The 23,732-nt window shown below is 38.3% G+C and overlaps 1 protein-coding gene across 1 annotated transcript in view; it reads right to left on the bottom strand.

Annotated features, from left to right (window-relative positions):
* LOC139726548 (cryptochrome-1-like) overlaps positions 1–21,946 on the bottom strand; it is a 38,342-nt gene extending 16,396 nt beyond the window's left edge. Inside the window, exons 1-6 of the mRNA XM_071637537.1 lie at positions 21,462–21,946; positions 11,156–11,264; positions 7,988–8,130; positions 7,211–7,395; positions 5,965–6,053; positions 4,230–4,370 (exon numbers count right to left, since the gene is read on the bottom strand). Of these exons, the coding sequence (XP_071493638.1) occupies positions 4,230–4,370; positions 5,965–6,053; positions 7,211–7,395; positions 7,988–8,130; positions 11,156–11,264; positions 21,462–21,646 (852 nt within the window). The 5' untranslated portion in view covers positions 21,647–21,946. The remainder of the gene's footprint in view (positions 1–4,229; positions 4,371–5,964; positions 6,054–7,210; positions 7,396–7,987; positions 8,131–11,155; positions 11,265–21,461) is intronic.
* Between the last annotated feature and the right edge of the window lie 1,786 nt (positions 21,947–23,732).

The following is a 23,732-nucleotide window of genomic DNA, read 5'->3' as shown; positions in this document are numbered from 1 at the left end:
TTAGGAATAGTTACTACATTGGCAACCATCGTTGCCATGAGGTAACCATGGCATTATACGAATTGTGATTTTTAATTTGATCAAAGAGATGTCTATATTGACTTATTTTGTGCGTACAGCATGTTTTTATGATGTTTAATGAAGAATACATGTTCTTTTGTGCTTACAGCATGTTTTTATGATGTTTAATGAAGAATACATGTTCTTTTAAAGAAAATAATTTGTTGCCATAGCAACGGCTGAAGATGTCAGTTAGAAAAATGGCAACAGGTGGATTCGTGTTCGGCACCCCCAAAATAGGGGAAATAGCACAAAAAAATCAAAATCTACAGAAAATTTCAAGAACACCCCAATATTGTAACAACTCGCCGTCTACTATAAACTGGCTTGCCTCTAAACAGGGGGTTAGACTGCCATAGTAATGCAAGCCACAGAATTTGTCTGTGGTTAGTGACCACACATGCCAGATTAGCGTTATACTATTAAACATACTGAGGCTACTGTCTTCCTGTCAGTGCAGCTGGCAGAAAGACAATTACCCACTAGCAAACAATGATTACCTACAAAATATATGTGTAAGTCCACCTGTTTCATTCCCTTAACCCATTGAGGATGGACTGACTGATTTTGCTACAACACGCATTTCCCATAGACACTTGCCCGCTACTTGCCCAAGTATACTTGGGACTCATCCTCAGAGGGGTTAAATAGCCTCTCCAAGCAGGGTAATGTATTGCTCAAAATTACATTTGCACATCTAAGATTTACAGTGTATTGGTCACATGTGCCAAATCTCAAGTCAAAAGGTCAGAAAAGGGAGCAAGCCTTTTGATTTAAATCAACAATATTTTTGCATGATTTTTGTTTTTTAATAAAGAAAATGCTGTTACCCTGGCAACACAATGTTCAGCATTGAAAAAAGATGTGATTTGCATTTTATAAATTCTATCAGTCTCATGTGCCAAATTTGAAGTGAAATGCTATAGAACTGAGGGACTTAGCTCAATCCAAAATTGCAGGATTTTTATTTAAGACATGCTGTTCCCATGGCAATGCATTGCCGGACATTAAAAGAAAAATATGTCTTGCACATCTATACATCCCTGAAAACTAAGAGTATAGTTTGATTTACAACATTTTTTTTTTTGCAGCAGACAGACTGCCTGTTCACCTGACCAATCACACAAATCTAGCTGGCTGTGCTCAAGCCAAGACTGGCAAGTTGTCACATGTTAGAACTAGAAGAAGAGAAGGGCAATGTGTGTGTGTGTGTGTGTGACTGGACGACTCATGTGTCCCAGGGCATACTATCCCCAGGCTTACTGAGAGGACCTATGATTTATGAGCTGGCTGGACCTGCTCCGCAATCTGTCAAAGAACAGCTCAGGAAGTCCTGGTTGTGTCATTCCCTGATAGGGTTAGGTTTTCCTCTCAACTTTTTCTTTTCCTTTCCATTTTATCTTAACTTCTGATCACATGGTCTTGCAGCAGAGCATACAGCTTCCTCCCATATATACTTTTCTGCTTTCTCATCAATAGTAGAGATGAAACCTCAATGCCGCATTTTGCCTACACTCATCTTACGGCAGACTATTCAGTATTTCAGTAATTGTTTTAGTCTCTATAGTCATTCATCTGCAGATGTAGTTCTAAGCAGCAGTGAAAAACTTGATTGGCCTACTCTCGAAGTTTCCTCTAAGGATATCTAGTCTTGCTAATATTCACAATTGCACACTATAGCCTGGGACCTGTAGAATCATGACAGCAATACACAGAAAATGTGAGACATCATTTCTGCAATACAAGCCTAAAATATGGGGATGGTGCAAACGCATGATACAAGAATCACATAGATCTGTAAGTCTGGATTGACTTGGCAGACCGAGTCAGTCCAGAGCAACTCCTGCAATTCAGAAAATTACAGTCCAAATAAAACCAAGCGGTTATAAAATGACTGACTGTAAATAGAGATACACATTACACATGAACAGCACTCTAATGATACACCCACTCTACATCCAACAAAGGGCAAAGAATGTTACAGTGTGTAAAACTACATGAAACTTAGGAAATGTATTGTAATGTGATTATGATACTTTACACCTAACAAATGCCAGAACCTATCTTTAAAAAAACCCCAATGTTATCTCAACAAAAAACACTCACCAATTGTTGATCTCTGATGCATTTGATTCTAATCTTAAAACAACAACAATGTCATCCACCCCCTATTTTGCCAAAAAGGACAGACAACAGAGAACAATTGTATCACCGTCAAAAGGTCAAAGTGTGGAATAATGCACAACTGACCCTTTCTGCCTCTCTACCTACCCCACCAACTCTAACCTTTACAAATTTCTTCGTCATAAACAAGACAATAACCCAACAACCTGAGTGTATCAGCTAGCATCTATATTCATGACACTGGTATACCGTAAACAACACACGTCCTGTCTAACCCACAGGGAAATGCATGCTATTTATATCACAGCATCAGAACTGATCTGTCTAGTGAGCGGGGAAATTCACTCTTTCTGTGTCCACGTCATGCAAATATCTGCTCTATTTCAGGAGCTCATATGAGAGGAATTTTTTATCTTGGTTTGGGCGTAATTCATAGATGCAGATGAGACAGATCTAATCTCCCAAATACTCTGCGCACTAAGAATTTCTGGATTATAATGCACGAAATGATTTCCGATGGTACTTTCATACATCACAGTATTTCACATTCTTCTTTCTTCTTTATACTGGTAATGAACAAGAACAACAACAATAAAAACAGAATTACCCCAGTAAAACAAAAGAATTGAATACTATGGAAATACTTTAACACCATGTTAACAGATATATTTATCTGTATTTCTGTCTACCTTCTACGGTATGCTCAAATATGATAAGTATGTCCTTTGATATCATGATACCATATTCAAACTAGGGGTAATCTTTACAGCAGCATTCACTGGTGAGAGAATGCAGGGACCGGCAGGGGTAAAGTCTAACAATTGACATACTGTTTTCAATTCACACAGAAAAGGCTGATGCTTCTGAGATTTGACTTGGTAAGAGAGCACTTATATTTCCTTGGACTGCCAAGAATGACAGATGTGCAGCCCTCCAAAAGAAAGGACAAAAAATTTGATAAAAAAATACATTGCTGGGGCTATGCCACTGCCATGGTACTATTGCCTCCGCCATGGGAGGAGGTTATGTTTTCATTACCGTTGGTCTGTTTGTTTGCTCGTTAGTTAGTTAGTTAGTTTGTTTGTCCATGTGCAAAATAACTCAAAAAGTAGTTAATGGAATGGGATTGAGAATGACACAAGTAACAAACGATTAACTTTTGGTAGTGATCCAAGAATTTTGGGGGAATTTATGAAGGATTTTTGATATTTTGGTAGGTAGGGTCATTGAACTTGGGAGTTCAGGCTACGCGTATTTGAGGTTTGCATGCGCGCACTAAAGTGCGGGCTCTAGTTTATGCTAGGGCGAGGCGCGCCGTGCAGCTGAGGGTTTATGACATAACAAAGGTTTCTATATTGGGAAATCGGGCAACTTTCAGCACACAATGCTTTAAGTACGTATGGGTGGAAATCACTGATATCTCATATTTGAGGTTTGCATGCACGCACCAAAGTGCATGCTCTAGTTTCTGCTAGGGCGAGGCACGCCGTGCAGCTGACGGTCTATGACGTAACAAAGGCTTCGATATTGGGAAATCGGCGACTTTCAGCACACAATGCTTTAAGTACGTATGGGTGGAAATCACTGATATCTCTATGGAAGAACAAGATCAGTGGTGAAAATGAGCTGCACGCTTGGCGGAGGTCTGCGCTCTCAGAGTGCTTTTCTACACTGTAGTTCTGTATGTGAAAGTTAATGTTACTATAGTTTTGCATCCATAACTACCTGTATCACACTGCCTCCAGGTTTTCCCAAGGCTAAGGAATTCCATGGATTTTGTCTTTTCTCTCTCCTTTGAATGTTCATGATGATTATTACTTGCACTGAATCTGAAGTAGCACTTTGATATGGCAGCTATGCATCAACTTTGAGCATGAATGGAATGTTGTTCAATGGCAAAATGTTTTACCCAATAGTTTTAAGTTTTTATCTTTACTGACCCTAATTACATGATTTCCATAAATGGAACAAGCAGCCCATAAAAAGTCAGAGTTACTGAAGAAGAAATACTTGAGCAATAGGCCCTAAGACTTCAGTACACCCACCTTCTGGTAAAGCTCTGTGAGTTTCCAGTAGAAGGTGCGGGGTGAGAGGCATCCAAAGCGGAGGTAGGGACTGAGTCCAGCAGGACTGGCCATCAGCGATGCTGGTGACATTCGAGGGCGCTCAAAGTTTGCCACCCAGGCCTGCAGGGATGAAACAAGGGAAAGCAGCCACAGCATGTTATGATGTTGTCTAGGTGGTTATTAGAATAGATATCATGTATTCATGCACTTGCTACCAGGGAGGTGATTTCTTCCACCCCTTGTTGTTATCAACACATTTCTTATCTAAAGTATCCCTGCTATACCTGCTTAAATTGATTAATTGCAATCTCAGTCAAATTGATTAATTGCAATCACAATCAATCACAAATTGACAGGGGAGAAATGTCTTTAATTCAAATAATAATTTGACGGCCAAAACTGTAATAATACTCTTTTTGTTTATATGATTGACTTAATATACCGGGGGGGGGGGGGGGGGATGGATGGAAATACATGTATTGTTTATTGCAATGCATAACTGATGATGTTGGGACTCAAGCTTTTATGAACAATCTGTGGTTTAAATATTTACTCAGCTGTCTGGTGGGTGCACCACACAAACATGCTGTGGTCCAAAATACAAGCACACATGTTATCAGACCATCCAAGCCTCAACATCCTTCCCTGGACTCAGTGTGAGAATTACAAACTGCTCATGTTTGTGAAAAATTATCCTAAATGCCTGAGGAGTTACACTGCATGTGTACATCAACTTTGAAAATCAATTACTTGCAAACCATATTGAGGGGGTGGGGTGGGGGTGGGGGGAAGGAGGGCAAACAAGGAAACTGTTGTGCTGCATTGCGTTTACAACATGTTCCTGGCGGACACGGCAGTCACGTTTCAGGCCACCATACGTGGATGGACGGGATAGACATGATGCAACGCGTTGGGACAGTTGGGACAGGATGGGCAAACATGACATGCCAGGATTGCTGTGGATACCATGTCAGATCTTTAAACCATCCAAAAATTTGCCATTGCAGTCCCACTGCTAATGAGAAACCTTGTAGGCGGTAATGAAACTGAGTAGATGCAACAAAGTGTGGTGGCACATAACAGGCCACAACAAAACTTGGAGGTGGTTCATCATGGGATGCAACAGCGAATATTGTGTAGTCTGGTCTGACAAGATGCCATGAGAATGATATCTGACAGCTGTATGTTCACCTGAGCAAGGACCGGAACAAACAAGACTAAAAAAATAAGGGGGGGGGGGGGGGGAGCAGAATATCCCATCTACCCACGGCGCACTAAATTTCAGGTAAACAAGACTGCCATGGCCGCTGGGAACATGGTAGCATTACTCATGTGCATTTAAGTTGAAATTCAGGCCATTCTCTTCTAATTACTGTTCTGTTCTGAAGAAACTAGCTGAAAAGCAATAAGTACTTTTACAATTTCAGCTGTAATAGGACAGCCTTGATGGGGTTTGCAGCTTTCTTAATCTTTTCAGATCACTTATAAGTTACATTACTTTATTTTCCCTAAATGCAGATGGCCGATGGCAATCACAGACATGGATTATAAAACATTAAACTGAGATTTCTATGATATACTTGAAAAGGTAAATGCTATAAATATCTGTCTTTTCAATATTCAAACATATGAATATGGCTTTCCATACATGTGAAATCAAATAATGAACAAATTTTCAACGGTTTGAATATGGCACAGTCAAGACAAATCCTACCTTTCTCTCTAAGTGTCTGTCTAGGCGTTGCCTAGCTTCCGTTTCTCCACCAATCCACATTGGTGGGGGGACATCATCCATCTCAAAACCTGCAGAAGAATCAATGAAAATGTTGTCCAGTATAGCCATGTTTACCTCTTTAAATTGAAACGAATCACCGATTGGGGATAGAACAACTTGCAACTCTAAGCTAGTTGGATTTGCACAAGTCAATTTCCACCTAGAGTGACAAAAAAAAAAAAATCTCCACAGAAGTATGAAGAGTGTGAAAGTCGAATCTGATGCCTGAGTCAAAGCTAATATTTATTCTCCTGTTCTGATAAACTCATGTCACACAGAGTTAACTGTATTTGATACATCCTCACCAGCTTCTTCTGACACAATGAAGGTTGCTTTGATTCTGCTTTCTTGCTGTTTGATATTTCATGCAGAAATTAATAATTTAGAACACATGTTTACATGACCAAAGCTCAATCCTCCCGGGAAAACTTGCCCCGGCGTGCTAACCAAGTCTTTTCTCATTAGTGGCATGCCAGTTCAGTGGCAAATGATTGCATTTGGAGTGACCTTTGTAAATAAAGATAAATTCCCACCCACAAAAACAGAGAAGTTCATATATTATATACAGGGGTAATGCAATTAAAGATGTTGTCAAATTAGACATGGAAAAATTCAGTTGGAAAAATGATAGATCTGTTATTTTCTATTTCAAGTTTCAAGTTTCAAGTTTATTCAAAGTTTCCACAATACAAAAATTACATAAGAACAATAATATGTAACAAGGAATGCATTGTTGAATATATGCGATTAAAACAATTTGCAGAATAATTGAAAATAAATTGACAATGCATGTAGAAGCATTATAGATGTAAAGTGGAGGGGTCTTAGAAAAGCAAGCTTGTATAATAACACCCCTGAAAAGGCAAGTTAAGACATGTCATATAACAACTCACGATACAAACGTATTAAAGCCATAGAATAATTCTAGTGGAATCCCTCAAGAAGCGCAGCAACCACACCCCAGAGACCAAAAAAATTGACACCAAATTTGTTGCTCCCCCCCCCCCCCCTTGAGTCAATTTAAAATTTATTTTATCAGCTAGTGATATATGACCACAAGAGGGAGCAGCAATTTTTTTTTTTTTTTTAAACTTTGAGGTATGGTCTCAGAACCCTCACTTCTCCACAGGTAAGGACCCTTATTTCTCTAAAAGGTCTTCAGTTCAAGAAGGCTTGTGGCACTCACCTAATTCCTCCAGTGTGGGGATGCCATATTTGTCATCATGGTTGGGTTCAATGTAAGTGTTGAGTCCCTCAACATCTTCAGCCTCAATGGCCTCCACTGGATACACTGGGATGCCCATCATCGAGATGATATCCTGGAAACGCTTGTACGTCAAAGGGGGCTCATTGTTGTTGAGGGCCAGTATCCTATTGGGTGGGGGGGGGGGGGGGTGGGTCAGACAGACAGGGGGACAGAGAGACACATGGATAGAATGGTCAGTAGTTGTCTGATGAACAAAAATTATCATGAATATGAGTTGAGGGGAGGGACAATTATCAGATGGGAACAGCACAAGCAGCAGATGTAACACAAAAAGTGGTATTAAAAGAAAGGGAGAGCAAAAGAGAGATACAAAGGAGCAGAGAAAAGAAAAGGGGGAGACTGGCAATATGTGAATGTAAAAGTGAACAAGGATATCACTAGACTGACCAGAAAGGCATTTGTCAGTTTGGCAACTAGGTTTCAAAATGGACTGGTACTTTCATTTTTATTTGGGGCTACTACATATCTTTTTCGAGCCACAAAAATTTCAGATGTAAAGACTTTAGTGGCCCAAACAGGCCACCGGACAGAAAGATTAGTGTCAAGCCCTATAGTATGCACAAAGATTTGTACTGCATAATAAAAAGACTCTCAGAAGCAAATATAATACAAAAGAACGACAAACGAGCAAACATAACAAATGAATGCCCCATCATAAGCATGAGAAGTCAGGGCACCATTCTCAATTGTACTTACTCTTGGGGGTCATACAGCGTATGTGAGACTTTGCTGATAACCTTGACCCCTGCTTCCTGAGCAAGGGTACTGATCGCCTGGTCCCTGGTCCTTCCATAAGGCTCTGAGTCCTCTTCAAATGACAGTAACGTAACTTTCCATTCCTACAGCAGGAACAAGATTCAGATAGAATACTGTAAAACATGATATATTCGCGGCATGAAATTTTCGCGAATTGGAGCCGACAGCCTTTTTCGTGGCATGAAATTTTTGCGAATTGCTACTGGCATTCAATGCATGTAGTGTAGACAAAAGCTTTCGCATGCATTTTAATTTCGCGAATTTTGGCACTCGCAAAATTCGCGAAATTAAAATGCACGCGAAAATTTCTTGTTTTACAGTATGTCACAACATTATGGGGGAGTCTGCGTTTGGGAAAAAAAAAGTATTTTACAGCAAAATTATCACCAAAGTCTGGTCAACACTTTTTAACCTGTTGAAAACAAGTCCCGAGTATACTTAGGCAAGCGTCTATGGGAAATGCGTGTTGTAGCAAAATCAAACCATCCTCAATGGGTTAATAGAAAATGAAGGCATTTCATATAGATATATATTTTTATGCCTCCGCAACGAAGTGGCCGGAGGCATTATGTTTTCGGGTCGTCCGTCCGTCCGTCTGTACGTCCGTACGTCCCGTTTTGTTTTTGTTGATATCTCAAGAACCGTGTGGTGGTTTTACATCAAACTTGGTATGAGGCTATATCCTTGGGGGATGATACTTTGTGTGGATTTTAAGGTCACAGGGTCAAAGGTCAAAGGTCACAAGTTATTTTGTGAAAAAAAATTTGAAATTTCATGTTTTTCTCCATATCTCGCAAATGGTTCAAGGTATCTTCATGGAACTTAGTATATATGCTTGTACCAATGGGCAGTGATTATCTAAGGAAGTTGGGGTTATGGGTCAAAGGTCAGGGGGTCAAAGGTCAAGGTCAACTCCTCAAAATATCACTACTTTCCTTAAAATGCAATATGCCTGAAGGGTTTTTTTTTTTTTCAAACTTGATGTATGGCATGTATTACCCAATATATATTTTTGGGGAAGTTTCTTGCCAAAAGGTCAAAGGTCAAAAGGTAAAAGGTCAAGTGAAAGTGCTAAATTGCACTTTTTCCTCCATATCTCGAAAGTAACTCAAGGTATCGTCATGAAACTTACATATTTATGCATGTTCAACCTAACAGTGATTCTCTTTGGAACTGTGAGGTCAAAGGTCAAAGGCCAGGTTTAGATAATGCTATTTTCCCATTTGATACTGAAATTATGCTTTTTCTCAATACCTTGAAAATTACTCAATGCATAGACTTATAAAAGGGTCAAAAGTCAAGTAAAAATCATCAGTTCCCCAAATACCTGCACTCTGACATTTTAATCATTCATCCAATTGAACCTAGTTCTAGAAAAAGTGAACATTCAGCACATTTGTGTCAAACCTGTCATTTTAATATTTTGCCAATTGTGTGAAACTGTCATCACACATTGTCAAGACATTGTACTATAGACCTATTAGGAGAACCATGCATTATGGCGGAGGCATATCAGTAGCCGTAGCGATATATCTAGTTTTCATAATAAAGTGAGGCAGCTCTGAAGTTTCTTTCACTCTGCAGAGTTTGACATAAAATTCCATTCCATGATCAAGGTGACTTTGACAAACAGCACATTATTAACGAAGAAAAAAAAATCAAAATTTTGTTGTCTTTTCTTCAAAAACACACATGATAAGAATGTTACAGAATTTCAACAAGGTCAAGCTATTAACATTTTTCCTCTTGCATGGTTTCAAAACAAAAATATTATGGACATACAGACTGTAGCTGATTATTCACTATTAACTACAACTCATCCCCCTTTGGGTAGTAGTTGCTTTATAAGTACTATGCTACAATAACTGTATAAGAAGAAAGTGATGTAAATAAATCTAGACGACAATTAGAGGGAGTCTGAGAGAAGATGACATCACTTCATTTGATTTACGTGTAACTGTTACTAATATCACTTGATCCTTTGCAAATGCATGTGACACTTTTACGGACATTCACTCTTTTATTTTCATTAAAAAATGTTCAGTCTCTTTGATTTCACTCAATCTATTTATTGTAGGTCAACATGGACGTAAAGTGGCAATTCACCTTGAGCAAGCTTCCTCAACAGTCTTGGCATTTTCTAAATACGAAAACATTGACATTTTCATTGAATTCATAGTAAAAAAATAAAACTTGACAAAGAGACTATGGAAAGAATTGAGCTGAGAAGCAGGTGAAGGTCCAGGTTTTTAGATCCATTCGGCAATAAACATGGCAATAAAGAATCAAAACACATGGATAGACACATAAAGAAGTTCCAAACATAATGGACTCTGAAGGATAGGAATAAGAAAGGACAAGATGCTTGCCACTGAGCTGATATCCAGAGTACAATGCACAAATGGGTAGCAAGTAAGATTGAAGAGAGCACAGTGCTCTGAATGGATGGCTGAAGGTATGACTGTGAAAGGACATGACATTTGCTTTCAAGGTGAGTATGAATGAACTCCCAAAGTTCATGGGTCATGGATGTGGCTATGTGCACATCATGTACATTGCACATAATGTAACACCATTGTACTACAACAATAATCAATATTCATTTGTTCATGACACTTAGTACCTATTTCTATCCTTCAAAAAAAGATACTGTATTACCTACACTGTAGGCCCTACTACTGTAAAAGTGGAGATTATCGCAAGAGTGATTTTCCACACTCAGCTGGGTAAGACACGAGCTTTGCATGTTTTTAATTCTGCGGAATCAGGACATTAATTACTGGAACATATAGCATGCAAAAATATTAGTGTGCTTTTATTTTTCACGCAAGCTTCTTCTTACGCAAAATGCGTGAAAATTTCCACTTTTACATTTGTATCTCATGCAATTAATGAGGGATGTACAGGGATGTTATGGAGCAATGGGACAGAATAATGTCACTGGCACCCTTCAAAGTTGAAACAAAACAAACAAACAAACAAACAAACAAACAAACAAACAAACAAACAAATAAACGCTATACCGCCATTACCGGTAAGTAAAATATACAATGATACCTCTAGCAAGGAGGTGGCTGCCTCTACACAGCTCAGCCACACTTTGCTCACCTTGAAAAGCCTTGGCAACACATCTGCAGGCTGACCCCGCACCAGAAACAGCCTGGAGTTGAGTCTTCTCAGACTTGAATCAAGATCTTCCAGGCACTCTAATAAGAACCTGTAAGTGCGAGACAAGGCAATGTTCACAAAGTGTCTTTTTATACAATGTGAGTTACACTCTTTTTATCTTCATCAAACATATTGTAATACATCTACCTTACTGCAGCATGGTTTGCAATTGTCCTTGAACTTTCATTAAGAACTCCAAAACACTGCAATATGAATAATAACATGAATCAGATATGTAAAAAAAAATGCATGTACACAGTATTGAAAGGACATCTGATTCTGAGTCACATCTTTTTGTTGTAATTTCAAGCATTCTAAAACACTGAGCAACCTGATCTTTGAAGTGAGTTTTCTCTATTTGAATAAAGATCTACAATCAAAGAACATAAAAACCGTAAACATGAGTAAACCAATTATAGTCTTCAAGTACTTGCATCACCTCTTTCCATCTCATCTTAAAAACTTCAAACTGTTATTCTCATAGAAAATTAGCAAGGTAGTCACAGTTTGAAGAATGTGTAATTTTACACACTACAAGGTATGCAATTTCATAATTTAGTCACTGTCTTTGCCGAAGGCAAAGAGAACCTGCTACTTCTTTGTTGTTAGAGGGTGCTAATATTCTGGAAAGGAAATTGAGTAAGAGCAGACAGTCTTGAAGCCAGACTAATATGCAGGAGAATTCTAAATACAGTACACTGGATTTGCACAAGAGCAGTCTCTCTGCAACGTGCTGGTGTAACGTGCTGGATTTTCCAAGCAGGTGCCTGTTATTCATTATTTTTTATTTTTTTTGCCCTGCCCTGGATCAGCATAGTAGTCTATCCATTTAGACCCTGAAGATTCACACACACGTGATTTCATTCTTGCTGTTAGTGGCATGAACTTTGGTGTACGGTGGACTGGCATAGACATCTCACAAAGATTAGAGTGCCTTTGTCTGCCTTTTACACCCCCCCCCCCCATTTTTACACTTTTTAACTTCATCACGACCAAAGTGGATAATGTGGTACACCACTATCACTGCATGACACATTATGATATCTTTAGTATTCAATACCACTATCAGAGGCATTCATTTGCGTTCAAGTTGAGGCAGAGAGAGAGAAAACAAAAGAAAAGAAAACTTGTAAGGGCAGCATTTCTAACATTAATTTTTGTCTTTACAGTTAAACAGTCTAGAGAACTATATGGTATTAAAGAAAAAAAAACACCTGTATAATCTGCACTGTAGGAATTAGACCAGGGACAGCATCAGAGCAATAATAATTGTGCAGATTATCATGTGCCACACAATATTACTTATATAGAACACACATGTTCAAGGTGAACATTTAGCTAAACTTTCAACTTCATTGGAAGTCTCAAAATATACATTGTAGGTCTTCATGGTGTCAAAATTATCGTGCAGGTGAGAATGACTTGCCACAATTATCTATAAATGTACTTCAAGAAATGAATGCATGATATTTGAGAATTTGCTTATGTATAGAAGCAATAGAAATATGGAGTAACACTTATTTCAGTAAAAATTCAGTCCTTTGAGCTTTTTAAAAACTTCACTGACATTACTCTTTGAGCATACTTGTACAATGTAGTTTAAATTCAACTAATTCATACTAGAAGATCTGCAACCCATGACTCCGCATGCAGTGACTGGGGGTACCATCATACCCTGGGGTTGCAGCATTGGGCCGTACAAATGAATGTATAGAAAAGTAGCAATTGCTTGTGCTAGTCTTTTGCTTGAATCCATTAAATAAGCAATTGCTTGCTGCCCACAAGTGATGGCTTTGAGACAGAGCATTTGCTTAAAAATGTATGCATAATGATAATGGACCTTTTGCTTACATGTATTCTTGCTAGCAATTACTTAATCGCTTTTTTCAAGCTCTGTAAAATGAACTTGAGCTTTTGCTTTTAAATGCTCCGTGATTGTTGTAAGGGCAACGTTTGCTTGTGTAGGGGCAAGCAAAAGTGTTTAACACAAGCATGAGGTTCTAAATGTATAATATAATGGATTTAAGCAATTGCTCGAGCTTGCATACAGCCCAATGTATAGCACCTGTGTTTATACTTTAGGATGCAATTTCACACTGCTGTCATGGTGGCAAAATTTTTGATAGCGATTAGTGATAACAATCCTAATGCCAGTTCATCCTTGTTAACTACGAGACCTTTGTTAACCATGAATAATGTTAATTTTTTTTTTCTTAAAAAGTGTTACCCGGGATGGTAATCAAAGAAGAGATCATTTTCAAGATTCTTTGCTTTTTAATTCCCTTTTAATACACATGTGGTAGATACAGTAGGCCCTATAAAAAGCAAACAATCAATATGATTTTTGTGCACATAGACCTTGTTGCTTCTCAGAAGTCACACCAATAATGACTTGTAATGTACATTTTGTAGCAAGCTCGATGAGCTTGACTAATGATCATGGATTGCTTAAAGGAAATCATGTCCAACATATCCTATGCATCACATCAAATAACATGCACACACAAAAAATAATCATTAAAGACACCCTTTCATAACCTCTCAGTCTCAACAAATGTAGGATTCCGTATCACACACATGCAATATCAAATTCAAGTTAAATGGTACTGTAAAGAGCAAAAGCAACATGAGTGAATAGCATTCATGATCACTTTTACAATACTGTAGCATTCATATATGCTTCACAGTTCACCTGATCCGTACAATGCATACTGCCAATGTCAAAATGCACTCAAAATTATCACTGCTACAGCAATTTATCTTGGGTCTGAGCACACAGACTATGTTCACGCCATTTCACCCAAACAGGGCACAGGTTGGAATCTGGCTTGGCTCACTGCCAACATCTCCAACTAGACCACTCCCCAACATGTACATATTTTTATCTTTATGTACTGTGTGTAAACACTCTCACAGAGATGAAAGAGTGATAGTCAGTTGGCAGTGGTATTCTATAAATATCTTGGCAGCAGAATTTTCCACTGTACACATTCTTATCACAGCATAATGAAAATAAACACATAGGCCTAGTGAGCTTTCAGTATTACATTTTCTTCATGAAATTTTGCAAGATGAAGCATTCAGTGATAACAACCACCATCATAATGTAAAAGTGAATATTTTTGAGTGACAAATTTTTCGCACCCAGCAGGGTACTTAGATTAATTTTGAATGTTTTTAATTCCGCAGAATCCAGACACAAAACAACTGGATTATAGTGTACAAAAATATTCTTGTGCTTTTTTTCGCGATAGCTTCTGGTTGCGTGAAATGCTTGCAAATTTCCACACTGTGAACATTTTCACTTTTACAGTACATTGAAATGTTAAAAATGAAGGGTCTGTCTATAAATGTTCAAATACCGGTAAACACTTACGTCATCTCATTCAATTTTGATTTAATCCAACAAAATAAATTAGAAAGATATGCATTCCTGGATTCCATTGATATTGTCAGTTAGATTCATCATGAATAAAATCTGCATAATTTCAATACAAATATTTTCATGCCAGAATATTTTCACAAACTAAAATGTCCCCTCTCCTTGCACTCCCATTATTTCCCTGTCACAGTAAACTTAAATGCAAGCACACATGATGAATAAATTTAATGTAGATGTACATGCTTGTACAATGTATCTCATGCTTTTACTGTTATGTACAAAGGACCCACTGATTTAGGTGCAACAAGCATGAAATGTGCATGCATGTCATTATGTACTATGGTACATTTGTAGGCCTATACATTGTATAGGCCTACAAGTGTACAACATACATGTGTACATTTATAGTTGTACATTGGACAATACTTCCAAAAATGCCATAACTACACTGTACTGTTGTGTTTCTGATTTCTCCTCACAAAAAGAAACCAACAACAACATTGCCATGCTATTGTTGTAAGCCACATTCAAACACAGGAGTTGTCAGTTTTATAAGTTAGCATGACACATTCCATTTCAACAGACCGACCGACTATGTATGTCAAAATGCACTCAAACAGTCCATTCTGCAAAAGCAGTTAGTCTAGGCAAGTTCTCTCATACCTCCTTGTTCTAGGGTCTGAGTACACAGACTGTTTACTTTGACTTGGCTCACTGCCAACATCTGTGGCAAGACCACTCCCCGCCTCCCGGGCCGAGGTACATGTATTTTGATCTGCACGTACTTTCTGTAAACACTCTCAAGGGATTTTTTTTTTTCCCCCACATGTAAATTTGTGATAATTATATTGGGAGTGACATCCCTAGCAAAACAAGAGTATTCCATTAAACATTCTCATCACATGTATAAGGTAAATAAACAAACTGAGATAATGAAATAAACGTGTAAAGCCTACATTGTCATTGTTTTCATCAATGAAATGTTACCAAAAGAAGCAGGAGTGATTTCTATAAAGTTAGAAAGAGGTGTGTCTGCAGATTTTTCACTTCAAAATATTTTCTTATAAACCAGAATCTTTCTTTTCCCTGCACACCCAGGAATCGTCAGCAATAAGCAAGACCATCCCTCAATGTGTTTTTATCTGCACACACTGCATTAAGTAAACACTCACAAGAGAATACCAAATAGTCACCGTGGGAGTGTTTTTTTTTTTAAAGTATAATAAATAAGTTTTCTAACCATTTTCATCACAGTAACTGTACAAATGTATAAGGTGAATAAACTGTATAAGGTGAATAAACTGTAACACAAACTGAACATTGATCGGTAAAAAAATAAACGTGTACAACATTATTGTCATCAATGAAATGTTACCAAATAAAGCAATTGAGTGATATCTGGAAATTTAAAAACAAAAATGATTGTGTCTGCAAGATTTTTTAACTATACAGTATTTTCATAAACCATAATGTTTCTTTTCCTGGCACACCCCAGAATCATCAGCATGACCACTCCCCTATGATGTAATTTCATTTGCACATACTGTATTATGTAAAAACTTGAGATGTTAAAAAAAGACAAAATAAATGTGTACAGCGTTACTTTCATCACTGAAATGTTACCAAATAAAGCAAGAGTGATTTCTGGAAAGGAAAAAGAATTTTGTCTGCAGGATTTTTCACTACAAAATATTTTCATGAGCAAAAACTTCCCTTTTCCTTGCACAGTGACACCCACGAATCGTTTCCTCATCATGCCTCAGATTGCAGAAAAGAAATGAAGAGGAAATCTTTGAGTGATATTTTCAGAAGTCAAATCTGTTCTTATACTACAGAGCGCATGCTGCAAGATGACAATGTGAATTGCCATGAAGAAAGGACATCACTAGGCAAGGACTTTGTTTTTGCTATTTTAGTACCAGATACATATTCTCATACCAATATTATTATCACAAATGCTTTTTTTTTTCTATATTTTCTCCAAACAACAATATTGCACAATCCTTTCCTGGGTGGAAACTCTGATCACAACACATCACTTGTAAGTTGTATTGTTGGACCCTGCATGCATCCAGTTGTAAACACTATGCTAAATGCCAGAATCCAATAATGATGTCAAATAAATTTTACAACTACATTGTGGCCAATACTATTGATACAGCCAAGCCGATACTTCAAAAGCAATAAAATGTACAAACAGGCAAATGTCGGGAAGTACAAATCTTCAGATTGCTCTGGAAGAGATGGCGCTTTTAAACATGAAATATCAATTTAGGCACAAGTGCACCTGTAGAATTCTTTTGCACATCCACAGAAAACTGACAGCTGTTCGAGTAATTATAGTAAGTTGGAACTCCAGCTCTTGAAACTCCTTGGCAACATCAAGGAGTTGTCACTGTACACTGCTGCATACAAATGTATCATCCAGAACAACACTGTGGGTACAGCTGTTATCAATCCATGCAAGTACATTGTACATTGTACATGTACATGGGTCATCTCTCTGCCACCAAGTCAGCTGTTCCCTAGCTCCAGCAGACAGTCCAATGTGTATGAAAGTATCCGTTGTATTTTCCAGTTGGTGCATGCTGACAGGGAGGTCCACCTCCCTGATGCAGATGATGTGGGCACAGTAGTGAGTGCTAAAAGTACAGTGCATTTTGCTTGCAACAACATCTCCTGGCATTGCATGCCATGGTGTCATGATCAAACGCACACAGATACAATGTACCATTACCACATACGCTATTCAGAAATGGTAACTCTCAGTCCAACTGTAATTCACTTCATGCACACATCGGTCTGCAGGAAGACTTTCAGCTATTTCTGTCCCTCTGTTAAAGGGAAGATAAACCCCAAGAGCAATGTGGATTGAGTGAAAGCAGCAGCATTAGTAGAACACTTGAGTGAAAGTTTGAGGAAAATCGGACAATCGATGCAAAAGTTATGAATTTTTAAAGTTTTGATGTTGGAACCGCTGGATGAGGAGACTACTAGAGGTTATGACGTATGAGTGGACAACAATACCAAGAAAATATAAAGAAAATTCTGCAAAAATCCATTTTTCATGAAAATTACAAATTCCATCAACTTGATATTGACATATGTTAAGGGTAGCAATTATTCCCCCTGCTTTCTGAAAGCGGTTGGTACACTGCTCTTTCATAATTCTAGAAAAGTGAATTTTTGTTGAATTTCCTTTATATTTTCTTTGTATTTTTGTCCACTCATACGTCATATCCTCTAGTAGTCTCCTCATCCAGCGGTTCCAACACCAAAACTTTAAAAATACATAACTTTTGCATCGATTGTCCGATTTTCCTCAAACTTTCACTGATGTGATCTGCTAATGTTGCTGCTTTCACTCAATCCACATTGTTCTTTGGGTTTACCTTCCCTTTAAGGACATCAAGCTGAGGGAGAACCATGTGTGCAATTCAGAATACACATGGACGCTTTCAGCACAGAAATATAAAAGGTGATAGCTCACAGCTTGAAGACACAAAACGGGTGATCTCACCCCTGCACTTTTCCATAAACCATGCTATACATTACATTGCCATTTACATTGAAAAACAAATGTTAGGAAACAATGGGTGTACTCTTAGTGTACATATACCTCAGGCCGGCAGTAATAAATCAATGTATAAAAATAAATCAATGATAATGATGTGATGTAGGTGCAAATGGTTGGATGTCAGCCTTGGTCTAGTGCAAAATGGTGGAAGATTCACTATTAGTAATAGTAATGAAGATGGCTTCATGCTTTACTACACAGTCACAAGGTGTTGTTCCTGCACCAGCACTAGGCTCTAAAGGCATTTGGTTACTAGACTTCTTCAAGACTCTGGATGGCATTTAGTTACTAGACTTCTTCATGGCTCTACCCTTTCTTCTTCTTTTTTTTTCATGATTTTGAGAAATTTGTATTAAAACATGTATAAAACACAAGAGGGATTTCTAAAGTGTTCTTTTTTTCCCCATCAAGTCACTTCTTAAAAACAATGAAAAAGTATGTGGACCCAAGTACATGTATACATATTGTACAATTATTTTACAGATTGATGGCTTTATTTTTTCATGCCACCATTGAATTATTGTTGTACAATATGTATGTTTCTGGCAGATCACAGTGACAGGGGTTCGGCCATGTCTGCCATAAATGCCCCTGTACTTTATCCCCTACAAATTCCTGTTATGCAGAATGAAGGCTAATACCTCATCACCATGGACAGAACTGCACGTTAACATAATAAAAGGAAGTTCTGCAGAGCAGCAGACCAATTACAGTGTACAAATTGTATGTTAGTCTATTTTGAGAACAAATTGGAGGGATTGTTTGATGACAAATTATCAATGTGATGATCATACTCTAATGACATGTGTCAGCTATTCTTAGCACTAGACACTGAGGACAAAAGAAAAAAGAAAACTACACCAGAAATCATTAATTTCTGAGCAACAATAGTGACTTCAGATTTTTATGAAGTTTGGGTGCTATGAGTAAAAGGAAATGAAGAAAGACTGGAAATGGTGTTCAGGAGATCAGGGAGGACCAGTAGGCAGATATGGAACAAACCACTATAACTTGTATGCAAATCTGCACTTATTCTTTCCACTCTCCCTACCTCCCTTTCATGCCAGCATTACTCCATCTAATCCAATGCCAGTACAAAATAACCCCTTTCCTTTCCACTATAATGTATCATGCTTGTGTCACAGTACCCATGTATACAGTTTTAAAAATACTAGCAAGGTCATTTATAATAGGAAATTCAATAAGCTTAGCCTCTAGTCTACATACATTGTAAGATCACAAATGATGAAACCATGTATACTTCATGATGGCACATTGGAATGTAGCCAAACACAGGCATTTTGTTTTCTACTGTAATACAAAATGTTGGAACAATATTATTCTAGATAATCAGACTGGCAATGCTACTGTGACAGACCAGTGAAAATAGAGAAATGATAATTATTGCAGGACTCTACACGATTTTTTCCTTTTTTTACAAACTAGTCCTTCATAGGGGTGGAAATCTACCTGGAAGGAAAACCTATTTTCCCAAAACTAAAAACAAGAAAAATAAAACCCTAAAAATAATCATGTCACATTAACATCAACCACAAAGGACTTTTTTACATTGTTAGTAATCTTTTTAGCTTGAATATGGGGCTGTGATATAGTGAAATATACAGTATACTGATGTATACTTTGTTATATTTTACTTCTTTTGTATAAAAAAATACCATCCACTTATCAGTACTCCAGTCTACTGTATGCACCAAACAAAATCTTACTTGTAGAAACCACTTAAGGTTCAAAACTAATTCAAACACCAACTACTGGTACTGCCATGCTTTAACCTTGCTGATCTACAAAAGGAAGTCTTGCTAAATAAAAAATTGCTCTTTTGTTTTGTTGACTGAGTCGGGCACACTTGCAATCTATGTAGTTTGTAAGATTATAGCAAATTATACCTTGATTTACCTTGATAATACCTATTAAGTATACAGAATTTATCTGCCCCTCAGCATCACCTCGGTTCTTGAAGAATATAGTATTATCATTGTATACCAAGTTACATGTGTAGGGAAATTACTGTACATCATGGGAAAATAGCATCTGGGTCAAAAGAATGTGATGATTTTGTATTCCGACTGTAGGACCTACTCCTCAAAAACATACTCGATACAAGAATCCTTTTAGGAATACATGCATCTACATGTTGTAGTTTGTAAGAATGGCAAAAGGACTTTTAAACTTGCAACACAGAAGTGACAGCAAACAGGCAGCACAGATGTACACCAAGTTGGTCTGCAGTATTTTTCAGATGTACGTATAGCGATATCTGTACATGGAAAAGTCCACTTAACATCATGACCTCTTAAACATGCAGCACTTTCCATTAATTTGCACTTTAATTTTCACTGCGTTGTTGTATCTGAATCAACAGACATCCATTCCACCAATAATCTGTCGACACTGCTGTTTTTTTTTCCAAGTTGATCAGCAAAGTACGGTGTATATCCATAACTACAACATAATTACAAGGCAGCAAATAGATGTGAATAAAGCAAATTCCCATGATAATCAAGATCATGTCCTATCACGCTCAATGACTATCACCAACATTTTGACCACTATCATTCTTCTCTGACTCTGCATAAATGACTCCATCTGACACATTGTATGTCCTACCACTTCCATCTCTGTTTTGATATTAATAAAAACACATGCATGCAGCATAAAATGACCATCACGCAGCAAGTGTGGACACATCATAGCCTATCGTATGCATGATGCCATGCTATATTCTACATACCAACTGTCCCTCTCAATTTATCCTTTTTTTTTAACCCTCTGCTCTGTGCGCTACATTCATTTCTTGACCACATGTACATGAGGTGAAGGTACACCTGTAATTTACTGTACGTGTGTGAAATTTGGGCACATTTGACTTACTGGCACCGAAAGGGCAAATTATGTAAAATGTTCAAGATCATTTCCAGAGACTCCAACCCAAAGCACCTTCTGATCTGGAGATTCTCCCCTAGCAACCCCTAGCAAACGGGAGACTCCAAGTTGATGGGTGCGGAGCGCAAAGTTCCTAGGGTTCCAGATGCTCTCTAGTGCTATTTACAGGCTTATTTTCTTCAAAATACGATAGAAATAAGTAAGAAATCCTTTCCAACGGGAGACAAAGAGCCAGGGCGGGAGAAATGAAATCTCAAGCGGGAGAACGGGAGATTTTGCAAAAATGGGTTTTCGGCGGGAGATCTCCCGTCGAAAACGGGAGAGTTGGAGTCTCTGCATTTCTAGTCTACCTGTTTTACTTTACAGTTTTACTGTGTTCTCACCTCCATCTATTGACCCCTTTGCTACATGAGCCAGCAAACCAGGGATCAAGAATGTAGATACATCTGAATCCATTTGCGCCTTTAATGCCTTCCTTCAGAGCTGGATTATCATGTAATCGAAGACCTTTGCGAAACCAGTGAACGAGGCAACCACGCTTTTCCGAAGACCGCTTACGCTTTGGCATTGCAAGGCGTACTTTACTGGCGATAACGAAAGGTTAATCTAGATCCCAAGGAATCTAGAATTGAGTCCCCTTTTTGTAATAGAATAGCAGAATGAAAACAAAATGTCACAATTATAAGTTCTACTAAGTTTATTGGTTTTGTGTCTTTCCAAGTAGCAACAAGAGCTAGAGTGATTCAGTAGGGTCAGCGTGACCTTGGGCTCCACAGGGCTCTACACGTAAACTACAGGCTTTTTGAGCATGTAGTCGCTAGATCTCTCTGGAAACGCCTCTCAGTTCAGACAACTGGAGGTGATGGGTTTAGACTTGTGTAGACCCTAGTCTACAGAAGTCAATATCAGTAGTAAATCTCTCTCCTGATCTGTTAATAATATGTCCTCACGAGAACAACCGATCAACCGGCACGAATTTTGTCGAAATTCTCGACACACAGCATCATGAAGATGTAACGAAGAGATTCCACCGATGTCGACATCACACTGTAGAAACCAGACGACAGCCCGGAAAATAACTGGTTCCTTCAACCACTAGAACAATATGCTTCAGTCACCAAACTCCAGCTGTCATGTCGTTTCTTCCTCGGTGAATTAACCGCTAAGAGATTACGAAAAGATTCACAAACAGATCTCACAATTTGTGGAAAATGACGAGTGATGAGCGGTAGAATATGCACTGGTATGGCGAATGGCGTACAGAGCTCCTCCAGCTCTTCGTAGACGGCAATAGTAATCGCATTACAATACAGCGTTGAATGTTATAAGAACTATTCCATACGGTTATCATTACATAGTTACTGTCTGCGCAATGTCGACCGTCAAAGCGAAGCAACACAAATCAACCAACCATCGCATGGCCATCAGGCTGCTGGCGACCAACCGCGGAGCCAGCATGAAAAGCAACGTGACCCAGAAAAACTGAAAAGGGCATGCTTGCCATTGGTCCGCAAAAATTGCATACTAATGAAGTCACGTTGCATTTTACATGGTATGGTGGCATCAAAGAGAACAAACAGTATCGAGTAGCAGAAAATATTTTGTGACGAAAGGGTGTTAGGTATGAACGACGGGGAGTTGGGAGGGGACCAAAAGTCAGTTATATGATAACAGAAGTAAATCATTATTGTTTAAGGAATGATCATAATGGTTTATGCTCCCACACTTCCGTTAGAATAATGTCTGAGATTCAATTTTTTAGAAAGGTAAAGATTGTTACACTGTGCTGTGTGTGATACGTGTTCAGCAGGGGCGAGAAGGAGAAGAGTAAAGGATAGAGATCAAGGAAAGATAATGTGTTTTTTATGAAGTGTCTTGAATGAATTTCGATGGAAGGTGTATGAATGATTCCTCACCGTAGGTCCATGGGCGTGACCATAGGATGTCCATTCGCGAAGGAGAATTAATATGAGAAAGTCAACTTCCCATGGTGTGCGATTTCTACGAATGAGGATTTGGGGATTTGAATCGGCAGCCTCATTTTATGCATCCACCGAGAAAAAAAATCAAGATGTTTAGGAGCAAGGCATGGGTCCACCGTCTGACTCCTCCATTTTGAAGGAATATGCAAACAGGAGCCTTGACCATGTTCACAACAGTTGTCGCAAACAGATTAGAACCACGGACCTCCATTATTGAAAGACGTCCCGCGATCTGGAAATTGCCAATTCGTCTAATAATGGAACTACTATCGTACTTGATAGCTACATGGTCTAATCATGGAGCTGCAATGTCTAATCCCACTTTGCCGAATGCCCATGTCCCATTTGGCCTTATCCCACATATGGTCTAATTCTGTTTCGTCTACAACCAGTTTGTCTCGTAGCCATTATACGTAATTGAGACTTGACGTAATTAAATTTAAAAGTTAGCTTATGCCCACATTTCGTCTATACCATCCAATTGGTTTATTATCACCACTTAGGCTATCTATCAGTTCGTCTAATCACCTGTTTGTCTACTATTCAATTCGTCTATAAATGCCCATTTAGTCTTATACCCATTTTGTCTAATCACCATTTCGTCAATAACGCACTTGGGCTCCACCCACTTTGATTATTCACATAGGCAATGCATCACTTCGTCTATAATCA

This window comes from Diadema antillarum, unplaced genomic scaffold (assembly GCF_040938485.1).
Source record: "Diadema antillarum isolate AM-2024a unplaced genomic scaffold, OU_Dant_1.0 seq00000089_RagTag, whole genome shotgun sequence".
NCBI lineage: Eukaryota > Metazoa > Echinodermata > Echinoidea > Diadematoida > Diadematidae > Diadema > Diadema antillarum.
This window is presented reverse-complemented; position numbering and strand designations above follow the sequence as displayed.